Genomic DNA, 21,118 nt, shown 5'->3' on the forward strand with positions numbered 1-21,118 from the left:
AGAACAAAAGTAAGGCTTTTATTAACTCAGAACATAACACGTAAAATAGAGAGATGTCTTCCTTCAGGAGGCTGATGCCCGACTGAACTTAGGTTACAAAGGAGCCAGGTATGGGCGGAGCCCTGCACACAACCAGTTCCAGCACATTCCAATACATAATACATGAGGACTGGGGGAAGGGAAAAGACACAGAAAGCAGGCAGTTACAAGACACAGAAAACAGGCAGTGATGAATGGAATATATTTCATCACATTCACCCCTTCTATAGATTTAGTCTGTTCGGGGGTTTGATAGTCCTCTGCGACCGACGTGGCTGTTGTGGTGCCACGGGTGTCGGCTGGGTGTCCCCGGTAGCCTCCTGGGTCTCTGCCGGGGGTGCCGCCGGGGTTGTTGAAGGGGTAGTTGGTGGGGGTGCCGTTGGTCGATGTTCTTCCGGGGGTGATGAAAGAATAGTGGGTGGGTAAGGGTTGCTGTGATCGTCGTCGCTGCTATTGCCGTGGTTGTTGTCGATGCCGGCTGGGGCGACGTCTTTTATGGACACGGTGTCCTCCCTTCCGTCGGCGTGCCGGACATATGCGTATTGGGGGTTGGCGTGGAGTAGGTGTACTGGCTCCACGAGAGGGTCCGTCTTGTGGCCCCTCACATGCCTTCGCACGAGTACCGGACCTGGGGTGGAGAGCCATGACGGCATGGATACGCCTGAGGTGGATTTCCGAGGAAAGACAAACATTCGTTCATGAGGCGTGGCATTAGTGGCCGTACACAATAGCGACCGTATCGAATGGAGCACATCCGAGAGGACTTCCTGCCAGCGGGAGATAGGGAGGCCCTTGGTCCTTAGAGCTAGAGTGACTGCTTTCCACACTGTCCCGTTCTCTCGCTCCACCTGGCCGTTACCCCGGGGGTTGTAGCTGGTGGTACGGCTCGTGGCGATCCCCTTGGACAGCATGTACTGGCGTAGCTCTTCACTCATGAAGGACGCCCCCCTATCCGTGTGGATATAGCTCGGCATACCGAACAGGCAGAACAGGCTGTTGAGGCATTTAATGACCGTGGCGCTGGTCATGTCTGGGCAGGGGAAGGCGAATGGGAAACGGGAGTATTCGTCCACAATGTTCAGGAAGTAAACATTGCGGTCGACGGACGGGAGGGGGCCCTTGAAATCTAAGCTGAGCCGCTCGAAGGGCCGTCTAGCTTTGATTAAGTGGGCTCTATCTGGGCGGTAGAACCGAGGATTGCACTCAGCGCAAGTGCGGCAGTTCCTGGTCAGAGACCGAACTTCCTCAATCGAGTAGGGTAAGTTACGGGACTTTATGAAGTGGAACAGCCGCGTGACCCCTGGGTGGCAGAGGTCGTTGTGGAGGGTCTGTAGCCGATCCTCGGTGGCGCTGGCACACATCCCTCGTGAGAGGGCGTCAGGGGATTCGTTAAGGGCCCCTGGCCGGTAAATGATGTCATACTCGAAAGTGGAGAGCTCGATCCGCCACCTAAGAATCTTATCATTTTTAATCTTCCCCCTCTGTTTATTGTTGAACATAAACGCTACCGACCGCTGGGCGGTAAGTAGGGTGAAGCGTTTGCCGGCTAGGTAGTGGTGCCAGTGGCGCACTGCCTCCACGATGGCTTGGGCCTCCTTTTCCACAGAGGAGTGTCTGATCTCGGGGCCTTGGAGGGTCCTCGAGAAGAAAGCTACGGGCCGCCCCGCCTGGTTGAGGGTGGCCGCCAAGGCGAAGTCGGACGCGTCACTTTCCACTTGAAATGGAGTGTTCTCGTCCACTGCCTGTAGCGTGGCCCGCTCAATATCCTGCTTAATGCTTTTGAAGGCGGCGTGGGCCTCAGCAGAGAGCGGAAAAGAGGATGCTTTCAAGAGGGGGCGGGCTTTGTCGGAGTAGTTGGGGACCCATTGGGAATAGTAAGAAAATAACCCCAGGCACCTTTTCAGGGCTTTGGGAGTGTTGGGCAGGGGCAGCTCCCGTAGGGGGCGCAATCGGTCGGGGTCTGGTCTGATTTCCCCATTCTCCACCACGCTGCTCAGTATGCAGAGGCGCGTGGTGTTGAAAACGCACTTGTCCTCGTTATAGGTGAGGTTGAGTTTTTGTGCGGTTTTCAGGAACACCTCGAGGTTCGAGTCGTGATCCTGCTGGTTGTGACCGCAGATGGTGACATTGTCGAGGTAGGGGAAGGTTGCCTGCAAGTGGTGGTCATCGACCATGCGATCCACCTCCCTCTGAAAGACCGAGACCCCGTTCGTCACCCCAAAGGGGACTCTGAGGAATTGGTAGAGGTGTCCGTTCGCCTCGAAGGCGGTGTACGGGCGGTCCTCTGGTCTGATAGGGAGCTGGTGGTACGCTGACTTGAGGTCGATGGTGGAGAACACCCGGTATTGGGCGATTTGGTTCACCATTTCTGATATGCGGGGTAGCGGGTAGGCGTCTAGTAGGGTGTACCTGTTGATCGTATGACTATAGTCGATCACCATCCGTTTCTTCTCGCTACCCCTTACCACTACCACTTGGGCGCACCACGGGCTGTTGCTGTGTTCAATAATGCGCTCTTTCAGGAGCCTGTCTACCTCGGTCGCGATAAACCGCCTGTCCTCCCAGCTGTACCTCCTGCTTTTGGTCGCTATTGGCCAGCAGTTAGGGGTAAGGTTCGCGAATAGCGAAGGCGGCTTTACCTTCAGGGTAGCCAGACCGCACACTGTGAGGGGCGGCTGGGACCCACCGTACTTGAGCGTGATGCTTTGGTGGTTGCACTGGAAATCCAAACCCAAGATCACGCTCGCACATAGATTCTTCATGATTAATACTTTAAAATTATCATACACAGTTCCGTTAACGCACAATTGTACCGTGCAGTAACCCAGAATGGTCGATGTCTGGGTTTTATCAGCCATAGAGATGGTACCCTGAGCAGGGACCACCTTTAGGGAGAGTTGTTGTGCCAGTTCAGGGTGGATAAAACTCTCCGTGCTTCCACTGTCAATTAAGCATTTAACCCGGCACCCGTTTACCTCGATGTCCACCATTGATTTGGATAGCGGATGCGGCCTGGTCTGGTCCACTGTGACCGATGCCACTGTAGGGCCCTGATCGAGACAAGATGGCATCCACGCTGTCTGCTCATAAGATGGCGGACCCCACGAGGTCGGGCAAGATGGCGTCCAAGATGGCCGCTCCCACGGCGCACACGCGGCGGTGGCGGGTTTTCCGGCGGTTGGTTTTCCGGCGGGGTTCCCTCTGCACACCTTCCCGAAGTGCCCCTTCTTACCGCACTTAAAGCAGGTGGTGCCTTTCGCCGGGCACAGGTTTCTGGTGTGCTTTGGCTGCCCGCAGAAGTAGCAGTTGGGTCCTTGACGCGTCGCGGCTGTCGTAGGGCTTCTGGGGGGAGAGCTGGGCCCCGCCGGTGTCGGGCTGCCGGGCGGGGAAGATGCCTTCCAAGATGGCGGCGCACACGTGGCGGCGTGGGCGGCGCGGGCTGAAGAGTAGGCGTCCGAGTTTCTCTGGGCCATCTCCAGGGACCGCGCGGTGTCCGCAGCCTGTTTCAGGTCCAAATCCGTTTTTTCCAGCAGTCTTTGCCGGATGTGAGTGGAGCTGAGGCCTGTGATAAAGGCATCGCGAACAAGCTCGTCGGTGTGCACTGCGGCTTTTACATCTCGGCACTTACAGTCCTTGCCAAGCTTTTTCAGGATGCTTAGGAACTCCTCCACCGATTCCCCAGGTCGCTGTGCGCGAGTAGCGAGTAGATGCCTAGCATACACCTCATTCGTAGGCTGCTGGTAATGCGCCTTTAAGGTGTTGCAGGCGGCCAGGTACGTATCGGCGTCTTGGATGAGGGGGTAAACCCGGTGGCTTACCCAATTCCATAGCATTCCGAGTCTCATCTTCGCAGTGTCCGTAGCGTCTTTGACGGCTGCGGAATTGTCCAGGAAGAATTCCATACAGTCAAACCAGTGTCCGAAGCGTGCTGATGCGTCCGGAGCATGTTGATCCAAATCCAAACGTTCGGGTTTCAGGAGTTGATCCATAGTGTTGAAAATTGAGTTAATAAAATTGATGTGCCTCAATTATTCCGAGACTCGAAGTTAGCAGAACAAAAGTAAGGCTTTTATTAACTCAGAACATAACACGTAAAATAGAGAGATGTCTTCCTTCAGGAGGCTGATGCCCGACTGAACTTAGATTACAAAGGAGCCAGGTATGGGCGGAGCCCTGCACACAACCAGTTCCAGCACATTCCAATACATAATACATGAGGACTGGGGGAAGGGAAAAGACACAGAAAGCAGGCAGTTACAAGACACAGAAAACAGGCAGTGATGAATGGAATATATTTCATCACAGAAGGCAAAGCGCGGGAGGCGCCATTTTAGATTTGTAAGATGCCGAAGACTGGCTGTATCACTGCTTTTGATAATACATTAGAGGACTGGACCACGTATGTGGAAAGAGTCGAGGTATATTTTGAGGCAAACGAAATAGCGGAGGGGAAAAAGGCATCGATATTGCTAAACTTAATAGGCGCTAGAACGTACGGCTTATTGCGGGATCTGATTACTCCAGCCAAACCGAAGGCGAAGAGTTTTAACGAAATTGTTGCTGTTCTACAGGAACACTTAAACCCTGCACCGCTGTTGATAGCAGAAAGATTTAAATTCCACAGGAGAACTCCGCACAAAGATGAGAGCAATGCAGAGTATCTTACGGAACTATGCAAGCTATCAAAGCACTGCCAGTTCGGAGCAGGACTGGCAGATACTCTACGGGACAAATTTGTCTGTGGACTCCTGAGTGAAGGAACACAGAAGAAGTTACTCGCAGAAAAAGAGCTGACGCTAGATAAGGCTTTCAGCATGGCAGTATCGTATGAAGCAGCAGCCAGGGGAGCTGCAGAAATTCAACAAAAACTACAGGAATACGGCACCCACGAAATGACACGGGGATTTGCAAAATGTTATCGCTGCGGCAGAACTAACCATGACCAGAAGGACTGCTGGTCCAAAGACAAAATATGCAGACAATGCGGGAAGATTGGACACATTGCACGAGTTTGTAGGTCCGGGAAGAAGACCAGCGACAACAAAAAGGCTACTAAGGAACCGTACAAGAAAGAACAAAAGATGACGGACAGTAGTTCCGAAGACCAGATGAGCGATAGTGAATCCGAGAACAGGAGATTAAGCTGTCTCAAACCTCACAATGTAATCGCAAAAGAGGATCACCGAACCATTTGGGTCACCCTCACGATAGCAGGGTCCCAAGTTAAAATGGAATTGGATACAGGATCAGCGCTAACCGTCATGAATCGACGAGACTACGAGCGGCTATTTTCACACATACCCTTGAGAGAGACATCCATCGTCTTGACGACGTATACAGGGCAAAAAGTATACCCCAGAGGAAAAATAAGGGTGCCTGTCGAATACAATGGCAAGAAAATACGGAAATTGTATCTCTACATACTGCCAAATGGTGGACCACCGTTATTGGGACGGGAATGGATCAGGAAGATAAACTTAGATTGGCATTCCATTCATGCAATGACGGTGGACGGTAAAAAAGATGAAGACGTCACTCCTGGACGATTGTCAACAATCTTAGCTAACGCCAAAGAGGTATTTCAACAAGAACTGGGCACGCTTAAAGGCGTAACCGCCTCGTTAAAAATAGAAGAGAATGCAGTTCCCAAGTTTTTCAAAGCGAGACCGGTACCATATGCAATTCGCCCAGCTGTCGAGGCAGAGCTGGAGAATCTGGAGAAGGAGGGCGTGTTGTCTAAGGTCGACTGGAGCGAGTGGGCGACACCCATCGTTCCTGTCATGAAGAAAACTTTAAGTAATAAGTCCGGAGAGCCAAGGAAGATTCGCATCTGTGGGGATTTCAAGGTGACGGTGAACCCTGTCCTTCGCACAGTACAATATCCTCTTCCAAGGATAGAAGACATCTTCGCCTCGCTGTCTGGAGGAAAGCGTTTTACAAAAATTGACCTGGCACAAGCATATTTGCAGATGGAGGTTGAAGAGTCCTCTAGGAAGTATCTCACGATAAACACTCACAAAGGTCTTTACCAGTATCATCGATTGGTATTCGGAGTAGCATCGGCTCCGGCGATATGGCAAAGAGCGAAGGAACAAGTCCTGCAAGGGATTCCGGGGACTCTGTTACTTGGACAACATCCTTGTAACAGGTGAAGATGACAGTGAACACCTTAACAACCTAGAACAGGTGCTCACTAGACTACGGGAACATGGGCTGCGAGCCAACCGCCCCAAGTGCGAATTTTTTAAGAAACAGATATCGTATTGTGGCCACGTGATTGATGAAGAGGGGTTACATAAGTCCCCTGACAAAATTGAAGCGGTTGTTAAGGCCCCAGCGCCTGAAAATGTGTCGCAACTGAGGTCATTCCTCGGGTTGGTGAATTACTATCATAAGTATTTGTCGACAATTCTGCACCCGCTGAACGCCTTGCTACGAATGGGGGTAGCATGGAAATGGAGCGATGATTGTAAGCGTGCTTTTCGGAAGAGTAAGGACTTAATCACTTCAAAGGAAGTATTGGCTCACTACAACCCAGCACTGCCAACCCATCACTACCGATAAGACTGGCGTGTGATGCGTCTCCCTACGGCATTGGGGCGGTACTGTCACATAAATTCCTTGATGGTTTGGAGAGGCCGATAGCTTTTGCGTCACGCTCGTTAACTTCTGCCGAGCGTAACTACGCCCAGATTGACAGAGAGGCCCTCAGCCTAGTGTGGGGGGTGAAGAAGTTCAATCACTATCTGCACGGTCAAAAATTTACTCTACTAACCGATCATCAACCTCTTGTCTCCATTTTCAACCCTCAGAAGGGCGTCCCGATAATGACAGCACAACGGCTGCAGAGATGGTCCCTTTTCCTAGGGGCACACCAATATGACATCGAGTACAAAGGAACTAAACAGCATGGAAATGCTGATGGATTGTCACGTCTACCGTTGCCGACGGTGGAAGAAGAAGACCTTGCAGTGGATCCAATGGAGTTATTCCACTCGACCATAGTCGAATGTCTTCCTGTGACGAATGCAAACATAGAAAAGGAAACACGGAATGACCCGACACTATTTCGGGTCTATGATTTAACGGTGAAGGGATGGCCAGCACATGGCGAACCACTGCTGCCAGCATTCTCACCGAGAAGAGAACAGCTGTCAGTGTGCAGAGGAACCTTGATGTGTGGATCCAGAGTAGTAATTCCACCTAAGTTGACGGATAGAGTGCTCAATGAGCTTCATGAGGGTCATCTGGGTGGGGTAAAAATGAAGAGCTTGGCCAGAGCGTTTGTGTGGTGGCCGGGAATCGATAGAGAAATCGAAGAGATGACCAAGAGCTGTGCAGGATGCCAGAAGGTCCAAAACGCCCCACCACAAGCTCCTCTGCATCCATGGGAGTGGCCCTCATCTCCATGGCAAAGGGTGCACATTGATTTTGCTGGTCCCTTCATGGACGCGATGTTTTTAATTGCGTTGGATGCACATTCAAAGTGGCCAGAGGTAATAAAAATGTCCTCAGCCACCACGGAAAAAACTATCACAGTTTTACGAACCATATTTGCCAGGAATGGGCTGCCTGAACAGATTTGCTCTGACAATGGACCACAGTTTGTGTCTGAAGAGTTCCGGAGGTTCTTAAAGAACAATGGTGTTAAGCATTACACATCTGCCCCATATCATCCAGCCACTAATGGATTGGCCGAGAGGTTTGTCCAAACATTCAAGAAGGCTATCAAGGCAATGTGTAATGAAGAGATACCCCTACAACACAAGGTGGACAACTTCTTGTTTGCGACACATGCGGTTACCAACCAAACTCCAGCCATGATGTTCTTCAATCGAAGACTACGATGCCACTTGGATTTGGTTAAGCCAAACATCCGAAGAGATGTGGAGAACAGGCAGTTTCAGAATATGAATGAAAGGCCGACCAGGAGTTTTAAGATAGGGCAACCAGTTTTGGCCCGGGACTACCGCACTGAGAAATGGCAGCCAGGAACGATTTGTACACGACAAGGACCTCTCATGTGTACCGTGGACGTTGGGGAGAGCATTGTAAGACGCCATGCTGACCAGATTCTAGAGTCACTGGAAAACGTCAACTCCACACCACGATCTGATACACCTGGTAATGAAATCGACGTTCCAATTACAGCTACCGCAGAACCGGTAATATTGGAAGCAGATGAACCAAACAACGACATTGATTCCGACTCAACATTGCCAGAAGAACCTGTTACCCCAAAGAGGCGTTATCCAGACAGAATCAGGAAGCCTCCTCAAAGACTGAACTTATAATTGCTTAAACTTAACCAATGTATCTAGCAACAGTAATTGTGATTGTAATTCGTTATCATTTAGTTGTTAAATGAATGTTATGTACTGTTTATCTAAAAGGGGAGGAATTGTTGTGTATGTACCTTTAAGAGAATAACTGGTCTCAGACTGCAGTACCGGTAGTGACCACCCCTGTATAAAAGGCGCTAGAGAGCCTCTGTTGTTTAGTTTCGTTATTGACTTCCACCAGTAAAGATCTGTTTGTTTTCTCTCCTGCTGGTCCGTGTCTCAATCATTCACGGACTTAACAAAAAGTAACTAAAAAAATAATGATCTTGTCCTGTATATCTTAATGATTGTGCTCTCATATAATTCACAGGGATCTGTGGCCTCTTCAAGACCTCCATCTGACAAACAACCAGGTTAGAATGCAACATTGCCCTTTTACCCCTCAGATCTGGGTTTGCGAGAGGATTGGGTGGAAGTGTTCTAACAAGTTTGGGTCAGTCTCGATCTTGTTCCTACTGACTGCAGATCTGCAGCATACAAATACCCACTTCATCTCACTCATAGAGGCCACAAGGATGGCTGTTGTGGGAAATGGAAATGTCACACTGCTGCAGTACATTAAGTTGTAGTCAGTATGAGTTTAAATCACGCTGGAGCTGATATTCAGATGTCGCGCACATCTAGTCTGCAATGGGCAGATTGATCTCGCTGCATGCACACTGGAACTCATGGTCGGGCCTCATTTTAATGTGATTGGCAGCTTGCTGATCAGGGTGAGGAGAGGCGGGAAATCTGGTGACTTCACGAAGCTGAGCCGGAAGTCAGCGCTTTAAGGTGGGGAGCAGGGGGGGTTGTGGGTGGAGAGTGTGCAGGTGGGGGAGGTTTGCATTCATGCTCTTCCTGGCCCCACAAAGATCAGTGTCACAATTTGTTTTAAAGTGACCTGTAGCCATCCCTTTAAGGATTGTTAGTCTGTCTGCTTAATGCGCAGTTTGACTGAGCAGATGCACACGTTCTACCCAGTGAAATACAAAAATTGTATTGGGGTCCTACAACCACCATAGGACCCTGCTGAGGCCTCCGCCTTGGGCTTTGCCTAGGCAAAGGTTTCAAATGCGTAGTTAAACGCCCATGGTCAACAAAAGTAAGAGACAGTATCAAGCTAAAAAAAAAAGGCTTGCACAAATGCAAGCAAAAGTGGAAATCCAGCAGACTTGGAGAGCTATAAAAAGCAACAAAGGGATACAAAGAAAGTAATAAAATATGCAACAAGATAATATGCAAAAAAACTTGCAAGGGATATTCAAGCTAACAGCAAAAGTTTTTTAATAAATATATTAAGAGAAATAGAGTGGTAAAGGGCAATGTGGGCCCATTAAAGACAGATGCAGTTGAGACTTCAGGAAACTATCGATTTACCGGCACCTAAATAACCGGAAATCTCGGTTAACTGGCGAAATTCAGGAGTAGGTTCATACTTCATATTACTTGCCTTCCTCCATGTGTTGCTGTGCAAGGGTGTGGCTGCAGCTGTTGCTAAGCTACAGAGATGCTTGTAACTTGTGCCCATTGTTCTGAACCTGTTGCTAAGCAACAGGGTTTGTTGCTTTATACGGAGCTCTCAGCTCTCGTATCTTTTACCATAGCGCTCGGTGATCCGGAATTTTTGATGAACCGGCACCACGGCGGTCCCGTCGGTGCCAGATAAAAAAAAGTTTCCTGTATAATGGATAATAAGGCAGACTTGTTAACTGATTACCAGCAGTACAAATAAGTCAAGGGGAGGAACATAGTTGATTTAATAAAAGTAGCAAAATGGTAATGGAGAAAAATCTCCAGGACCTGATGGTCTCCACCCTATGGCATTAAAAGAAATGGGTGAGGAAATTGCAAATGCATTAGTCATAATATTCCAAAGCGCTCTAGATTCAGCAATTGTGCCTTTTGGATTGGAAAATTGCAAATGTCGCTCCATTATTTTAGAAGGGAGAGTCACCTGTCAGTTTAACATCAGTTGTGGGGAAGTTACTAGAACCTATCGGAGATGGAGTGACTGATCAGAGAGTCAGCATGAATTTGTGAAGGGTAGGTCATGTCTGACTAATCTAGTTGAATTTTTTGAGGTCACCAGCATGGCAGATAGGAGAGTATCTATTGATGTCTAGAAGAAGGCATTCAATAAAGTTCTGCAGAATTAGCAAAAATGAGATCACATGGAATTGGAGGTAATGTTGTGATATGGGTTAGTAATTGGTTGAGATAAAGGGTTCGTTCTCTGATTGGCGGGATGCGACAAGTGGCATTACCCAGCGATGTGATCTGCGGCCACAGCTCTTCACCATATATATATATTAATGACTCAGATGTAGGAATAAAAAGTTGTATATCAAAGCTTGTAGATAAGAGAATAAGTTAAGAGGAACAGTAAGTTGTGTAGATGGGAAGAGGAAGTTACAGAGACCAATTGAGTGGGCAAATTATGGCAGATGAAGTTCAATATGGGGAACTGAGAGGTCATCCACTTTGAATCTGAGACATGGAATAATTTCTTAATAGTGACAGACTAGGAGCTATGGAGCAGCAAAGGTGTCCATGCAGACATCAGTAAAAGCTAGTACACAGGTACAAAAAGTAATCAAAAAGACTAATGGAATGTTATCCTTTATCTCAAGGGGACTGAAATACAAAGGGGAGGAAGTTATGCTTCAGTTGTACAGAGTCTTGGCTAGACCCCATCTAGAGCACTGCATTCAGTTTCAGGCACCGAACACGAGGAAAGATGTATTGGCCTTGGAATGGGTACAGTGCATATTTACCAGAATGATACTAGGGCTTAAAGGGTTAAATTATGAGCAGGTTGCATAAACTTGGGTTGTATTCCCTTGAGTTGAGAAGGTTGATAGATGATCTAATAGAGGTATTTAAAATTATTAAGGAATTTAATATTTTGTGATTTGTTTTTAATCCGGGAGAGTTGACAACCCTGTGGAGATGAGTGAAGCTGAGAGGCAATTTGGGAGCCTTCTCTGATCCTTCAAACTATCACCTTTCCACACAGAGGATTTTGTATGACAGCAGCTGGGATTGTAATGGTGGATCAACAGTACATGTTTGTGCAACACTAAGGCTGGAAAATCTTGTGTTTTGTATACAGAGAATCTCCATTGTGAAAGACGTCTGTTTCACTTCCGCCATCTTGTGTTTCCAAAAGATAAGGTGAGCACTGAGAAGGGGACTGGCCTGGTTTTACTGAATGGGCGTGTCAGTGAAAGGACAGTATTGAAGTGACACCATGATGTGTAGCACCAACCCTTTCAGAGAAACATCTTTTCATACCTATAGTAACACAGGTCTTTGCGTCATGCTGTTCCTTCGAGACTACCCAGTTCATCACAATATTGATGTACTATCTCCTTTAATACTCAAAGCACTGACCCCTGAGAGTTACCATCTCCTTTAACACTCGTGGCACTAAACCCCTAGAATTGCTATCCCTTTAACGGTTGTCACCTGAGAATTGAACATAAATAAAGCTTCGTAACCTCATAAGAAATAGGAGCAGGACTAGACCATATGGCCACTCGATCCTGTAGTTGTGACAAATATAAAACTCTCTCTGCAGTACTACGGCAGACCCTCAGGATAAGCTGGACACCATCATGAAAACCTATCATGAGATTGAGAGCACGGTGACCCGAGTGCTAGAGAGGGAGTACAACCTTCCCATGGATGACCTGCTGCCTCTGCTGGTTTACGTGGTTTCCAGGGCAAGGTAAGAGGCAGAGGTTTCATATTTTTCTGATGGGCTGAACGAGTCATAACACCTGGGATGTGGTGTGTTTTGAAAGTTTAGGGTTAGTGTTTTGAAAACCATTGACTAGTGAGCATAATTGCTTACAAATTAGGATGGTACCCCTTCAGGAATGTAGGACCATTAACAAGTTAGGTGCTGTGATTGGGGGGGGGGGGGGGGTCTTTGTTTTTTTTCTGATGGGCTCAATGGCCTTTCCCATTAATGTCCAACTGCTTGTAAAATGATTCCTGGACTTTTGTTACCATTCCCGTATGTAGAAGTTCATTCCATCTGTTGATCACTGGCGAGTAACATCCTATCAGTTTGAAGTTTGCCGTACACCCATTTGAGCCTGTGTATCTTGTCCCATTTCCACACTTAAATTGGAAATAATGTCCCAGAATAAACCTTTCTATACCGTTTACTATCCTATAGACTTACCTCTGCAGTTGCCTCCTCCGCTGCTCTGGGAGTGTTTGATGGGGCAGTGTAGAGGGAACTTTACTCTATCTAAATCCTGCTGTACCTGACCTAAGAATGCTTAATCAGTGTCTAATCCATGTTTGAACTAACCTGGGATTGTTTTAGCACGCACAGAAGATGGTGTTTTGCTGAAATACATTTTCATGCATTGCCATCACCCAGCACTATTGCAAAACAAAAATGACTCAGATTTAACTTTCATTTTCTCTTCACTATAGAATCCTGCACCTGGGTGCAGAACTCCACTTAATACGAGACATGATGGATCCTTCCACTGAGGGCGGGATGAATGATTTCCTGCTTACTGCTCTTGATGTGAGTTGATATAGAAGGCACAGCTTATGTAGTAGCAGCAATCCTTTCTGGTAGCACAAAGATAAGTGGAATTGGTCAGGGGTCTCGAAGTGAAGTTGAAAAGTGCCCCAACTGAAACAAGGGGTAACCTACTCTTGGTGTACAATTTAAGCATTTAATCCCACCATGGCATTTTGAGAATTTGAATTCAGTTTCATTAAAAAGCTGGTATTGACCATGAAGCTGTCGGATTGTTGTAAAAATGCAACTGATTCACCAATGCCCTTTAGGGAAGTAAGCCTGCCGTCCTTGCCCTGCTGGCCTATGTGACTCCAGCAATGCTGTTGACTCTTACTTCTCTCAAAGGTGGCCTGGCAAGACACTCGGTAGCAACTAGGGATGGGCAATAAATTCTGTCCTTGCCAGCGAGAATGAATTAAAAAAAAACCACTTTGTTCAAAAAGCAAAACAGCAGTTTGAGATAGGGGTGGGAATTGAGAGAAAGATTTGCATTTATATATTGGGCCGGATATTCCAATCCCTACGGGTGGGTACGCGCTGTGTACACACCTGTAGGGACATTGGAAATGCCGGTTTCAGGCATGCGCTGGAAACCGGCATTTCCGATCTGTCAAGAAAGCTCTTGACAGATCCTCCGGCTGCCCTGGAGCAGGGCCTCTGCGGGCAGATAGTTCCGCTTTTTGTTGCACCTCCGCCCGCAGAAAACACTTATGCCTGCTTTTACCAGGAAAAGAGTTGAAAAAAAGTTTTTTTTTAATTTCCACTGATTTATCATTTAAAAATAATTTTAAAAAAGTTAAGTTTATTTTTAGCCCTGTAAAAAACTTTAATTATTTTTTTCAAAAATGTAAAGTTTTGTTTAAAATAGTTAATCTATTGTACTTTCAAGTCATTTTAAAAATGTGATTTAAAAAAAAAATTATTTAAAGTTTTACTATGTTTTGGGGGTGATCTCCATTCATATATTTGACAGGTCTTCCTGTCAAATGTGTGAAGGGAGATTCCCTTTTTTGATTGGCTCCCCATGGCCCATGTGATCCACGGGACGCTGCGAACTACTTGCGCCTCTGGGATACGTGGGCCCTGCACACCAGCAGTTTGGAGAGACCCAGCACTGGAACTGTGCGCCTCCCGGGAGCCCTCAGGTAAAGGCGCAGATTTTTCCAGATCGCAGTCCTCTGCCCGTGGGAGGCCCGTGATTAGAAAAGCAGTGAGTTTTGCATGCTTCTGGCCAACGTTCTTCCATCAACGAACACCACCAATAATAACTGACTGACTGATCATTCATTTTGTTCCTTTTTATTGACTCTTGCTACACTCAAAATGGCTGCCACATTTATTTGTCTGCAAATAAATAGTCACTGCATTTTAAAGTAATTAATTGTATGTGAATTAAAAAAAAGACTTGCATTTATATAAAGCCTTTCACGACCTCAGGATGTCCCAATGTATGTTTTTAAAGTGTAATCACTTGTAATGTAGAAAAAGTATCAGCCAATTTGCACTCAGCAAGGTCCCATAAACAGCAATGAGATAAATGACTAGATCAACCGTTTTAGGTGTTGGTTGACGGCACCGCCAACAGTGTTAACACTCCTTCAGTACTGCACTGAAGTGCCAGCCTAGATTATGTGTTCAAGTCTCGAGTGGGACTTGAACCCATGATCTTCTGATTCAGAGGCGAGAGTGTTATCACTGAGCGAAGGGCTAAGCTTGGGACATTTCTCTGGGGCACTGTATAAAATGAGTTATTTAAAATGAGTATTTAAAATGAGTAGCTGTTGCTCTAAGATGATACAGACAATCTTCTTGCTACATCATCTCGTTTCGTTACAGTCTTGCTACCAGCACATTCAGAAAGAGGAAATACAGTCTAGGAGTTTGCCTAAATAATGTCTGACGCCACAAAGGGAATGTAAGACGAACAACACTACAGGAACATTGAACATCGAGAACATTGGATGCACTTACAAAATGCAATTGCAGGAGAGCAGGTCCTCCACCAGCACTTCATACGATGTGTAAATAGTAGCAGGCAGAATCTGACCCCCTGATGGAAGGTCCCTCAAACGTAAGTGGCCTCTGCTCGACAACAGAAAAGACTTGCAATACATTTTGCGCAACTGTAAGTATGAGATGGGGATAGGTTACCAAAAAAAAGACACTGGTTCGATGATGGGAAAAAGTGAGGCAATAATTGATTCAAAAATGCCAACATTAAAGTCTTCCCCTTTATTTTCGGAAGAAAGTGACTGTGTCTGTAACTATTCTGAATTCAAGCATCAGCTCCAGAGCTCCTCATCCTGGAAGAGGAGTGTTATTTCATCTATAGGCAATAAATGCCAGTGATATCAACCTCCTGAGAATGAATAAATAAAATAAAAGAACCCAGGGCGCTGTCTTCTGGCCGAGAGTGCAATTCTCAGTCTGCAGTATAAATTGGGTGCTGCTACTTGCAAACGGTATGGAGCAGAGACCAGTGGTGCTCTATAACTGCAACATAATCCTGCATAGCACTGAAGAATGCTGTGAAGCCCATCCACTCATGATGTACTGAAATCTTGGTATAAATCACAAAGTGGAGTTATACCGTCATTGAAATGGGCTTGAGGATCGAGTTGAAGACCGTGGAGTTCAGATGAAGATCAAAAACCTTAAAGTTTGCAGTTGTGATTTGTATGATGTCATCTGATCCCATCAGTTGAGTTGTAGTCCTGTTCAGTTGCTTTCTGCTGCACTGATCAGCAGCCTCTGGAAATGGCTGACGGGGATTATGTTGTAGTTGCTGTATATCTTGTCAGTTTTTCTATGCTAGCTGCACTATGGAAGGACAGTGGAGGCTTCAGCAAAGGTGACGGGGATTTGCAGAAAGCAAATGGGGGCACATGTAGGGGACATGAGAGAGATATAGGTGGAGGGAGATATTCTGTTCTGATCTAATCAAGATAGCCAGTGTTCATCTTTATTCTTGGGAATCCTAGGTGAATGGCCAAGGCCAATGCTGCAGGAGATCAATCAAATTGAAGAATAGGAGAGAAGATGAGACCAATCTCAGGCTTTAAAAGGCTGTAGCTTGTGGGAGGAAGAAAGGACTAAAGGAGGTAAGAAGTTCTGGTAAAGAATGAGTTGAGTTGGAGTGAGATGTTGCAATGGCTCTTCTAGTTATACAAATTTGTAATAGAGAAGTTTAAACTCTAGAGCGATAAAGGTTAAAGGGACACCTCACAAAGGTACATTAAATAGCATATATAAGGTAAACTGAGATTAGTTTGACGTCAGTCTTGGTCAGGCTGTAGGATGAAAGAACATAAATTATTGAAATAAATTTAAAATGGGTTTGGGGGAAGTCTCTGTGGCAATCAGGCATTCAAGATAATTGGATCCCAGGCTGGCTTAGAGCACTAGAGGGAGGCCGGCTGAATTACAGACGACTGGAAGGACGTGCCCTACAGATTGGATGGTCGTTCCTCATCCTTTTGTCATGTGCTGTTGGTCTTGAGCCTCCACCTAGTTTTTGTAACTTAAACAAAGGTGAGTTTATACTGTTGGAAGTCAAAAATCTATTATCTCAGCACTTTGTATAAACTAATTTCCCCCTTCCAACTATTGCAATACTAAATTTGTACAATGTTTGGAATATTGTGTAGTGTTCCACAGCGTTGCGCACTCATTCAAAGATGAGTTCCTTTAGCTGGGGTGAAACTGAAAAGCCTGTTGATTTGCTCTTCTCATTCCTGCAATTTCACTTCAAAGAAATCTACAAGCCACTCTAATGTTACAGACCATTAGTTGGGAAAGCTCAGTCACCTTACTGTGAGGTATGCATCTGCCTGCATTTGGAACAAACACGAGGCTAAAGGAATTAACAAGTGAAAAAATGTGTATATTATGCTTTTGTAACCAAATATTTTAATGTTTATAGGTATGACAGATGATATTATCTTGAAATAAATTTTTGCACTTTTAGCCTGGTTTGTCCTCTATATTTAAACAGTACATCAATCACTTGGACGGTGCTGGAATTCTCTGTTCCTTTAAGCAAGAAAATAAATTGGAGGAAATGTATCTTGATTCTTGTTAACTGCTCTATGACTCTCTTAGGGTTGCCAACTCTGGTTGGATGTATTCTTGGAGGTTTCATCGCGTGATCTCACGCCTCTAAATTGCCTTGTCCCCACACTCCCTTCCCATACCAACTGAATAGAAGCTTTGTTACTTGAATGGATGATTCTTGACTGTCAAACAGCCAATTTACCCCATCACTAATAAATGAAATTGCTCAAAAACATGCATTTTTTTTTTTTTTAATACCCCTAAAATGTTTCTCCTGGGTTGCTTGCAGCAGGAGATTAATCCATAATTCCTCCAGGCCAATCCTGAAGGGTTGGCAATCTTGGTGTCTCCCAGAATACAATTCTTTCATCTCATTCCCATAATCAAGGAACTATCTATAATCCTATTATCCAACTGTTTGATACTGGAGGGAATCTAGGCCAAGCTCACTCTTGTTCAGAGCAGATATCCATGCTGTTTCCCAGTGACAACTCTTAAAGTTACCAGGAGTGGAAATCCTAGCTGATTACCGCCATCCCCACTCTCCGAGAGACTGTTTTGTAGGGCTCCCCTCCTCTAAGGTCACTTGATTAATTTCCTCTGTACACTAACTATAGTGCAGGAAGGAAACTGAACCTCCGGGGATCAAACTTGAAATCTTCCTACTGTAGGACTCACTACTTGGTGCATTTACCCACTGAGCCATCACTGTTGGGCTTGGGACTTCACCTTGGCTTTGCCAATTTAAAAACGATTAGCAAGCAGGTGTGTAGTAATTTTGAATATTGTCATTGATGTATTTTTCTAAATTTCCCATTCTAGCTAACTACTTAAAATCTAGGGGTGTGCAATGTATTTGAAGGATGAGTCTTATTTTTCCCCTCTCATCTCTTCATAAAAGTGGCCAGGGCTCCTCTATGCATCTCCCTTCAATAACATCCAAGACTGAGCATCCCATACTTCAGTGCTAAGTGGTTCCAATTACAAATGTTTTTCACATCCCAAGAATGTAAACCTTAGACAGAAAGTGCTCTTGCATTACAGTTGCAGTACAGTTGCAGTAAAGCCATCTGCGTGTGCTGCACCCTCCATTTTATATGTTCGGTGTTGAGCCGCGGTCCCCCTTCAGTTGTCTAGGCCCTGCTGCGTGACAGAGACACCCCCAGGACTAGCATTTGACTCCCAGCTGCACAGCCTTGAGACCCGAGTGTTGCTGTTTGTGACCCAGCCATATGACGTGGAGACCCCACATGCTGGTGCACTAGTCCAGCTGCCTGCATTTACTAAAATTGGCAGTCTTCACGCAAGGATTATTCTTAAACCCATGTGTTTCCATGATGACATCAGCAAATGGGGTTTCTGCAAGTGTTACACCAGCAGCGCTGGAGAAGCCCTACTGTAAGTTGTTACTTAATACTCTGTATAGAACTGCTGCTGCTGCCATTGACTACACTTTAATGTTTACACTCCTTTTAATTAAAAATCCCTTTTTGGATGCTTTAACAAAAGCATATGCTGGAAATTTAAAACAGAAACAGTGGCTCAATCAGCATTTGAAATGGAAACGAGACCGTAAGATTGTGAAGATGGGTCTACGTCGAAAACATTACATGCTGACCAACCCACTATGTTAAAAATGCAGACAACTGGATATTTCTCCATTTTCATTGAACTCTGGGAAAAGATACCTTCTCTTTTTACTGCGCTCTGAGCCGGAATGTGGGCCTCTGGAATCTGGACTAGAACATGGGAGGCCGGGTTCCGAGCCACACTCCCTCTGCACTTTCCTGCAGCCCCAGTGGGAAAGCTGTGCTATCTGCCCCACTCTTCAAAACAGGAGTGAAAATATGTAAATCAAATAATATGAATCTTACTCTAATAATTTGGTTTGAAATAAAGCTTTAATTTTTCATCACAAGTTCTACTCTTGATATAAATAAAACTTTAAACAACCATTGCACGGATTTTGGAGTGCTTTCTTTCTATAACCTCTCACATGTACCAGTCCTGTTAATTCAGACTGTTAGTGGTGCCGAGTTTCTCCCCTCCTGGAAGTGCTGATGCGCTGGGATACAGTTAGCCGCTCCCCAGTGCCTTGTCCATTCTTCACGTGGCAGCCTAGCAGTAAGCTTTGGCAGGTTATTTAACTGTTGGGGTGCAACAGAGCCAAGCCCAACCTTGTTTTTCATTAAACTGCTGCAGTTGGTGTGGTAAATGTGTTTCTACAATACTGTGGTGATTTGCCAGGCCACGTCGGGGGGCCGTTAAGAGTCACATTAGGCCAGACTCTGTAAGGACCGCAGGTTTCCTTCCCTAACGGAAGCCAACGAGTTGGGTTTTTCTAACAATCCGACAGCTTCATGGTCACTTTTACTGGCACCAGCTTTTCATTTCTAGATTTCCCCCCAACCAGAAAAAAAATGAATTCAAATTCTCAAACTGCCATGGGATTTGAACTCTGTCTCTCGATTAGTCCAGGCCTCTGGATTACTAGTCCAGTGACATAATCAGAACACTATCATTGCACTTGTGTTTTCACCCCATATCTTCATGCGGGCTTGCAACAAGAAAGGGAGCAAGTGTGACACTGGCTGATTACTCCTCCCCCACCTCCCCCATTCCTAACCCTGAGGCTATTTTGAAATGGCCTTTTCCTTTAACAGAAGCAAATGTTACAAGAAATAACACTGGAAGCAGAATATTACGACAAGGCAGTATCCGTCACCTCTTTAATCTCATGCAGCAGGTCCTCTGGACGAGGAGACAACAAGTCTGTGTCTAGTCTACTGAAGTCCTCATTGGCGAGCATTGAAGTCAGCACAGCTTCAGTCTGGTGTAAATCGAACACCGAGTGGCACGGTCCGAGCACAGACAGTTCCGCGGGAAATACACTGCTGAGAGGTGCTGAGTCGCCTGAAGTAGCCTCGAGTACTGCCATCCTATTTTTAGCGATTATTTTCAGAAAGGTGTAGAATTCACAGTAGTTGATTCCAGTGCATGCTTTCAAGAGGAGCTACAGCAAATAGGAACAGAACATAGACATAGTTCACAAGAGGGAATAAAAATCGTATATTTTTTTAAAACTCTGCGTTTTGATAGGCAGTTCTACTCATTAACACAATGTCAATGCCAGGGATATTGAATATTTTCGTTCAACAAGATCGAGCACTCTCAGGTTATATAGCCTGTGGCCAAATATGAGTAAAACTCCTGCTACTTAGTCCCATCAAATACTCCCAACGTCAGGTACAGAATGGATTGGACATAAAATCGAGCACTCCCAAGTCAGATACAGCAGGGGTTAGATGCAGAATAATGCTCATTCTAAACTGTTCCATTAAGAATTCCCAAGTCAGATGGAGTAAAGCTCCTTCGCAACAACCCCAACAATCTGATTTAAACCTACACCAGTATGATAAACCCTATTCTCACACCAGCTGTCCTGCTGGTCTCTCTGCCATGTTCTACTTTTAGTGTGGTATTGAAGCCATTTTGATTGTAAGTATGGCACTAAAATTCAGAATGTAAAAATCACCAGCACCACCAAAGCAAGACCTCCAGGAGGTGACTGTTTGTAGAAGTTCCAATCCCTTGCACAGAGGAAAGTGAGAAGGGGGGAGGAAAATACATGTACCCAAACCACCCTCACGAGATTACCCACAACACACTGAGCCCAAGTCACAGCAGACCTGCATGTACTGCGCTATTTACAACAAGTTTTCAAAACCTCTCTGTGTTGGGGACTCCTGCAAATACTGACACGCTCTCTCCGAATGTCCAAAAGATAGGGGTGGATTTTAACTCGCAGTGAATTTGTGGCAGGAAACAGTGCTGCCGAGTTAGTTTCTCGCCTGCCCCGTGGCAGAATAAGGCCACAGCGATTTCAACTGGCCAATATTTATCCTGCAACCAACACATTATTTGGTCATTATCATATTGCTGTTTATGGGAGTTTGCTGTGCACATATTGGCTGCCATGTTTCACCTACAATACAACAGTGTGAAGTGCTTTGGGACGTCCAGAAGTCGAGAAAGGTGCTATATAAATGCAAGTCCTTTCCTTTGAGAGAGAAATCTACAGAAGTAGATTTTCTGGTTCCCCGATATGGAGAGTACACACTCTCCCCAGAGGTACAACCTACATACCCAAGCC

The 21,118-nt window shown here is 45.9% G+C and overlaps 2 protein-coding genes across 3 annotated transcripts in view; one reads left to right on the top strand and one right to left on the bottom strand.

Moving 5' to 3' along the window:
- The window catches only part of LOC147114673 (ALS2 C-terminal-like protein), a 98,492-nt gene extending 81,614 nt beyond the window's left edge, over positions 1-16,878 (top strand). Inside the window, exons 18-22 of the mRNA XM_085993936.1 lie at positions 8,692-8,734; positions 11,476-11,537; positions 11,944-12,093; positions 12,816-12,912; positions 14,749-16,878. Coding sequence (XP_085850062.1) covers positions 8,692-8,734; positions 11,476-11,537; positions 11,944-12,093; positions 12,816-12,912; positions 14,749-14,805 — 409 coding nt within the window. The 3' untranslated portion in view covers positions 14,806-16,878. The remainder of the gene's footprint in view (positions 1-8,691; positions 8,735-11,475; positions 11,538-11,943; positions 12,094-12,815; positions 12,913-14,748) is intronic.
- Positions 16,879-18,831: 1,953 nt separating this feature from the next.
- jmjd4 (jumonji domain containing 4) overlaps positions 18,832-21,118 on the bottom strand; it is a 35,311-nt gene continuing 33,024 nt past the window's right edge. The window contains exon 6 of one of the 2 annotated variants that reach the window (XM_085992522.1): positions 18,832-19,978. In XM_085992522.1, coding sequence (XP_085848648.1) covers positions 19,667-19,978 — 312 coding nt within the window. In that variant the 3' untranslated portion in view covers positions 18,832-19,666. The remainder of the gene's footprint in view (positions 19,979-21,118) is intronic. The other variant, XM_085992524.1, reaches the window with a different exon arrangement.

Source organism: Somniosus microcephalus, chromosome 7, assembly GCF_052327205.1.
Source record: "Somniosus microcephalus isolate GS21.2 chromosome 7, FLI_Smic_1.0, whole genome shotgun sequence".
Lineage (NCBI taxonomy): Eukaryota > Metazoa > Chordata > Chondrichthyes > Squaliformes > Somniosidae > Somniosus > Somniosus microcephalus.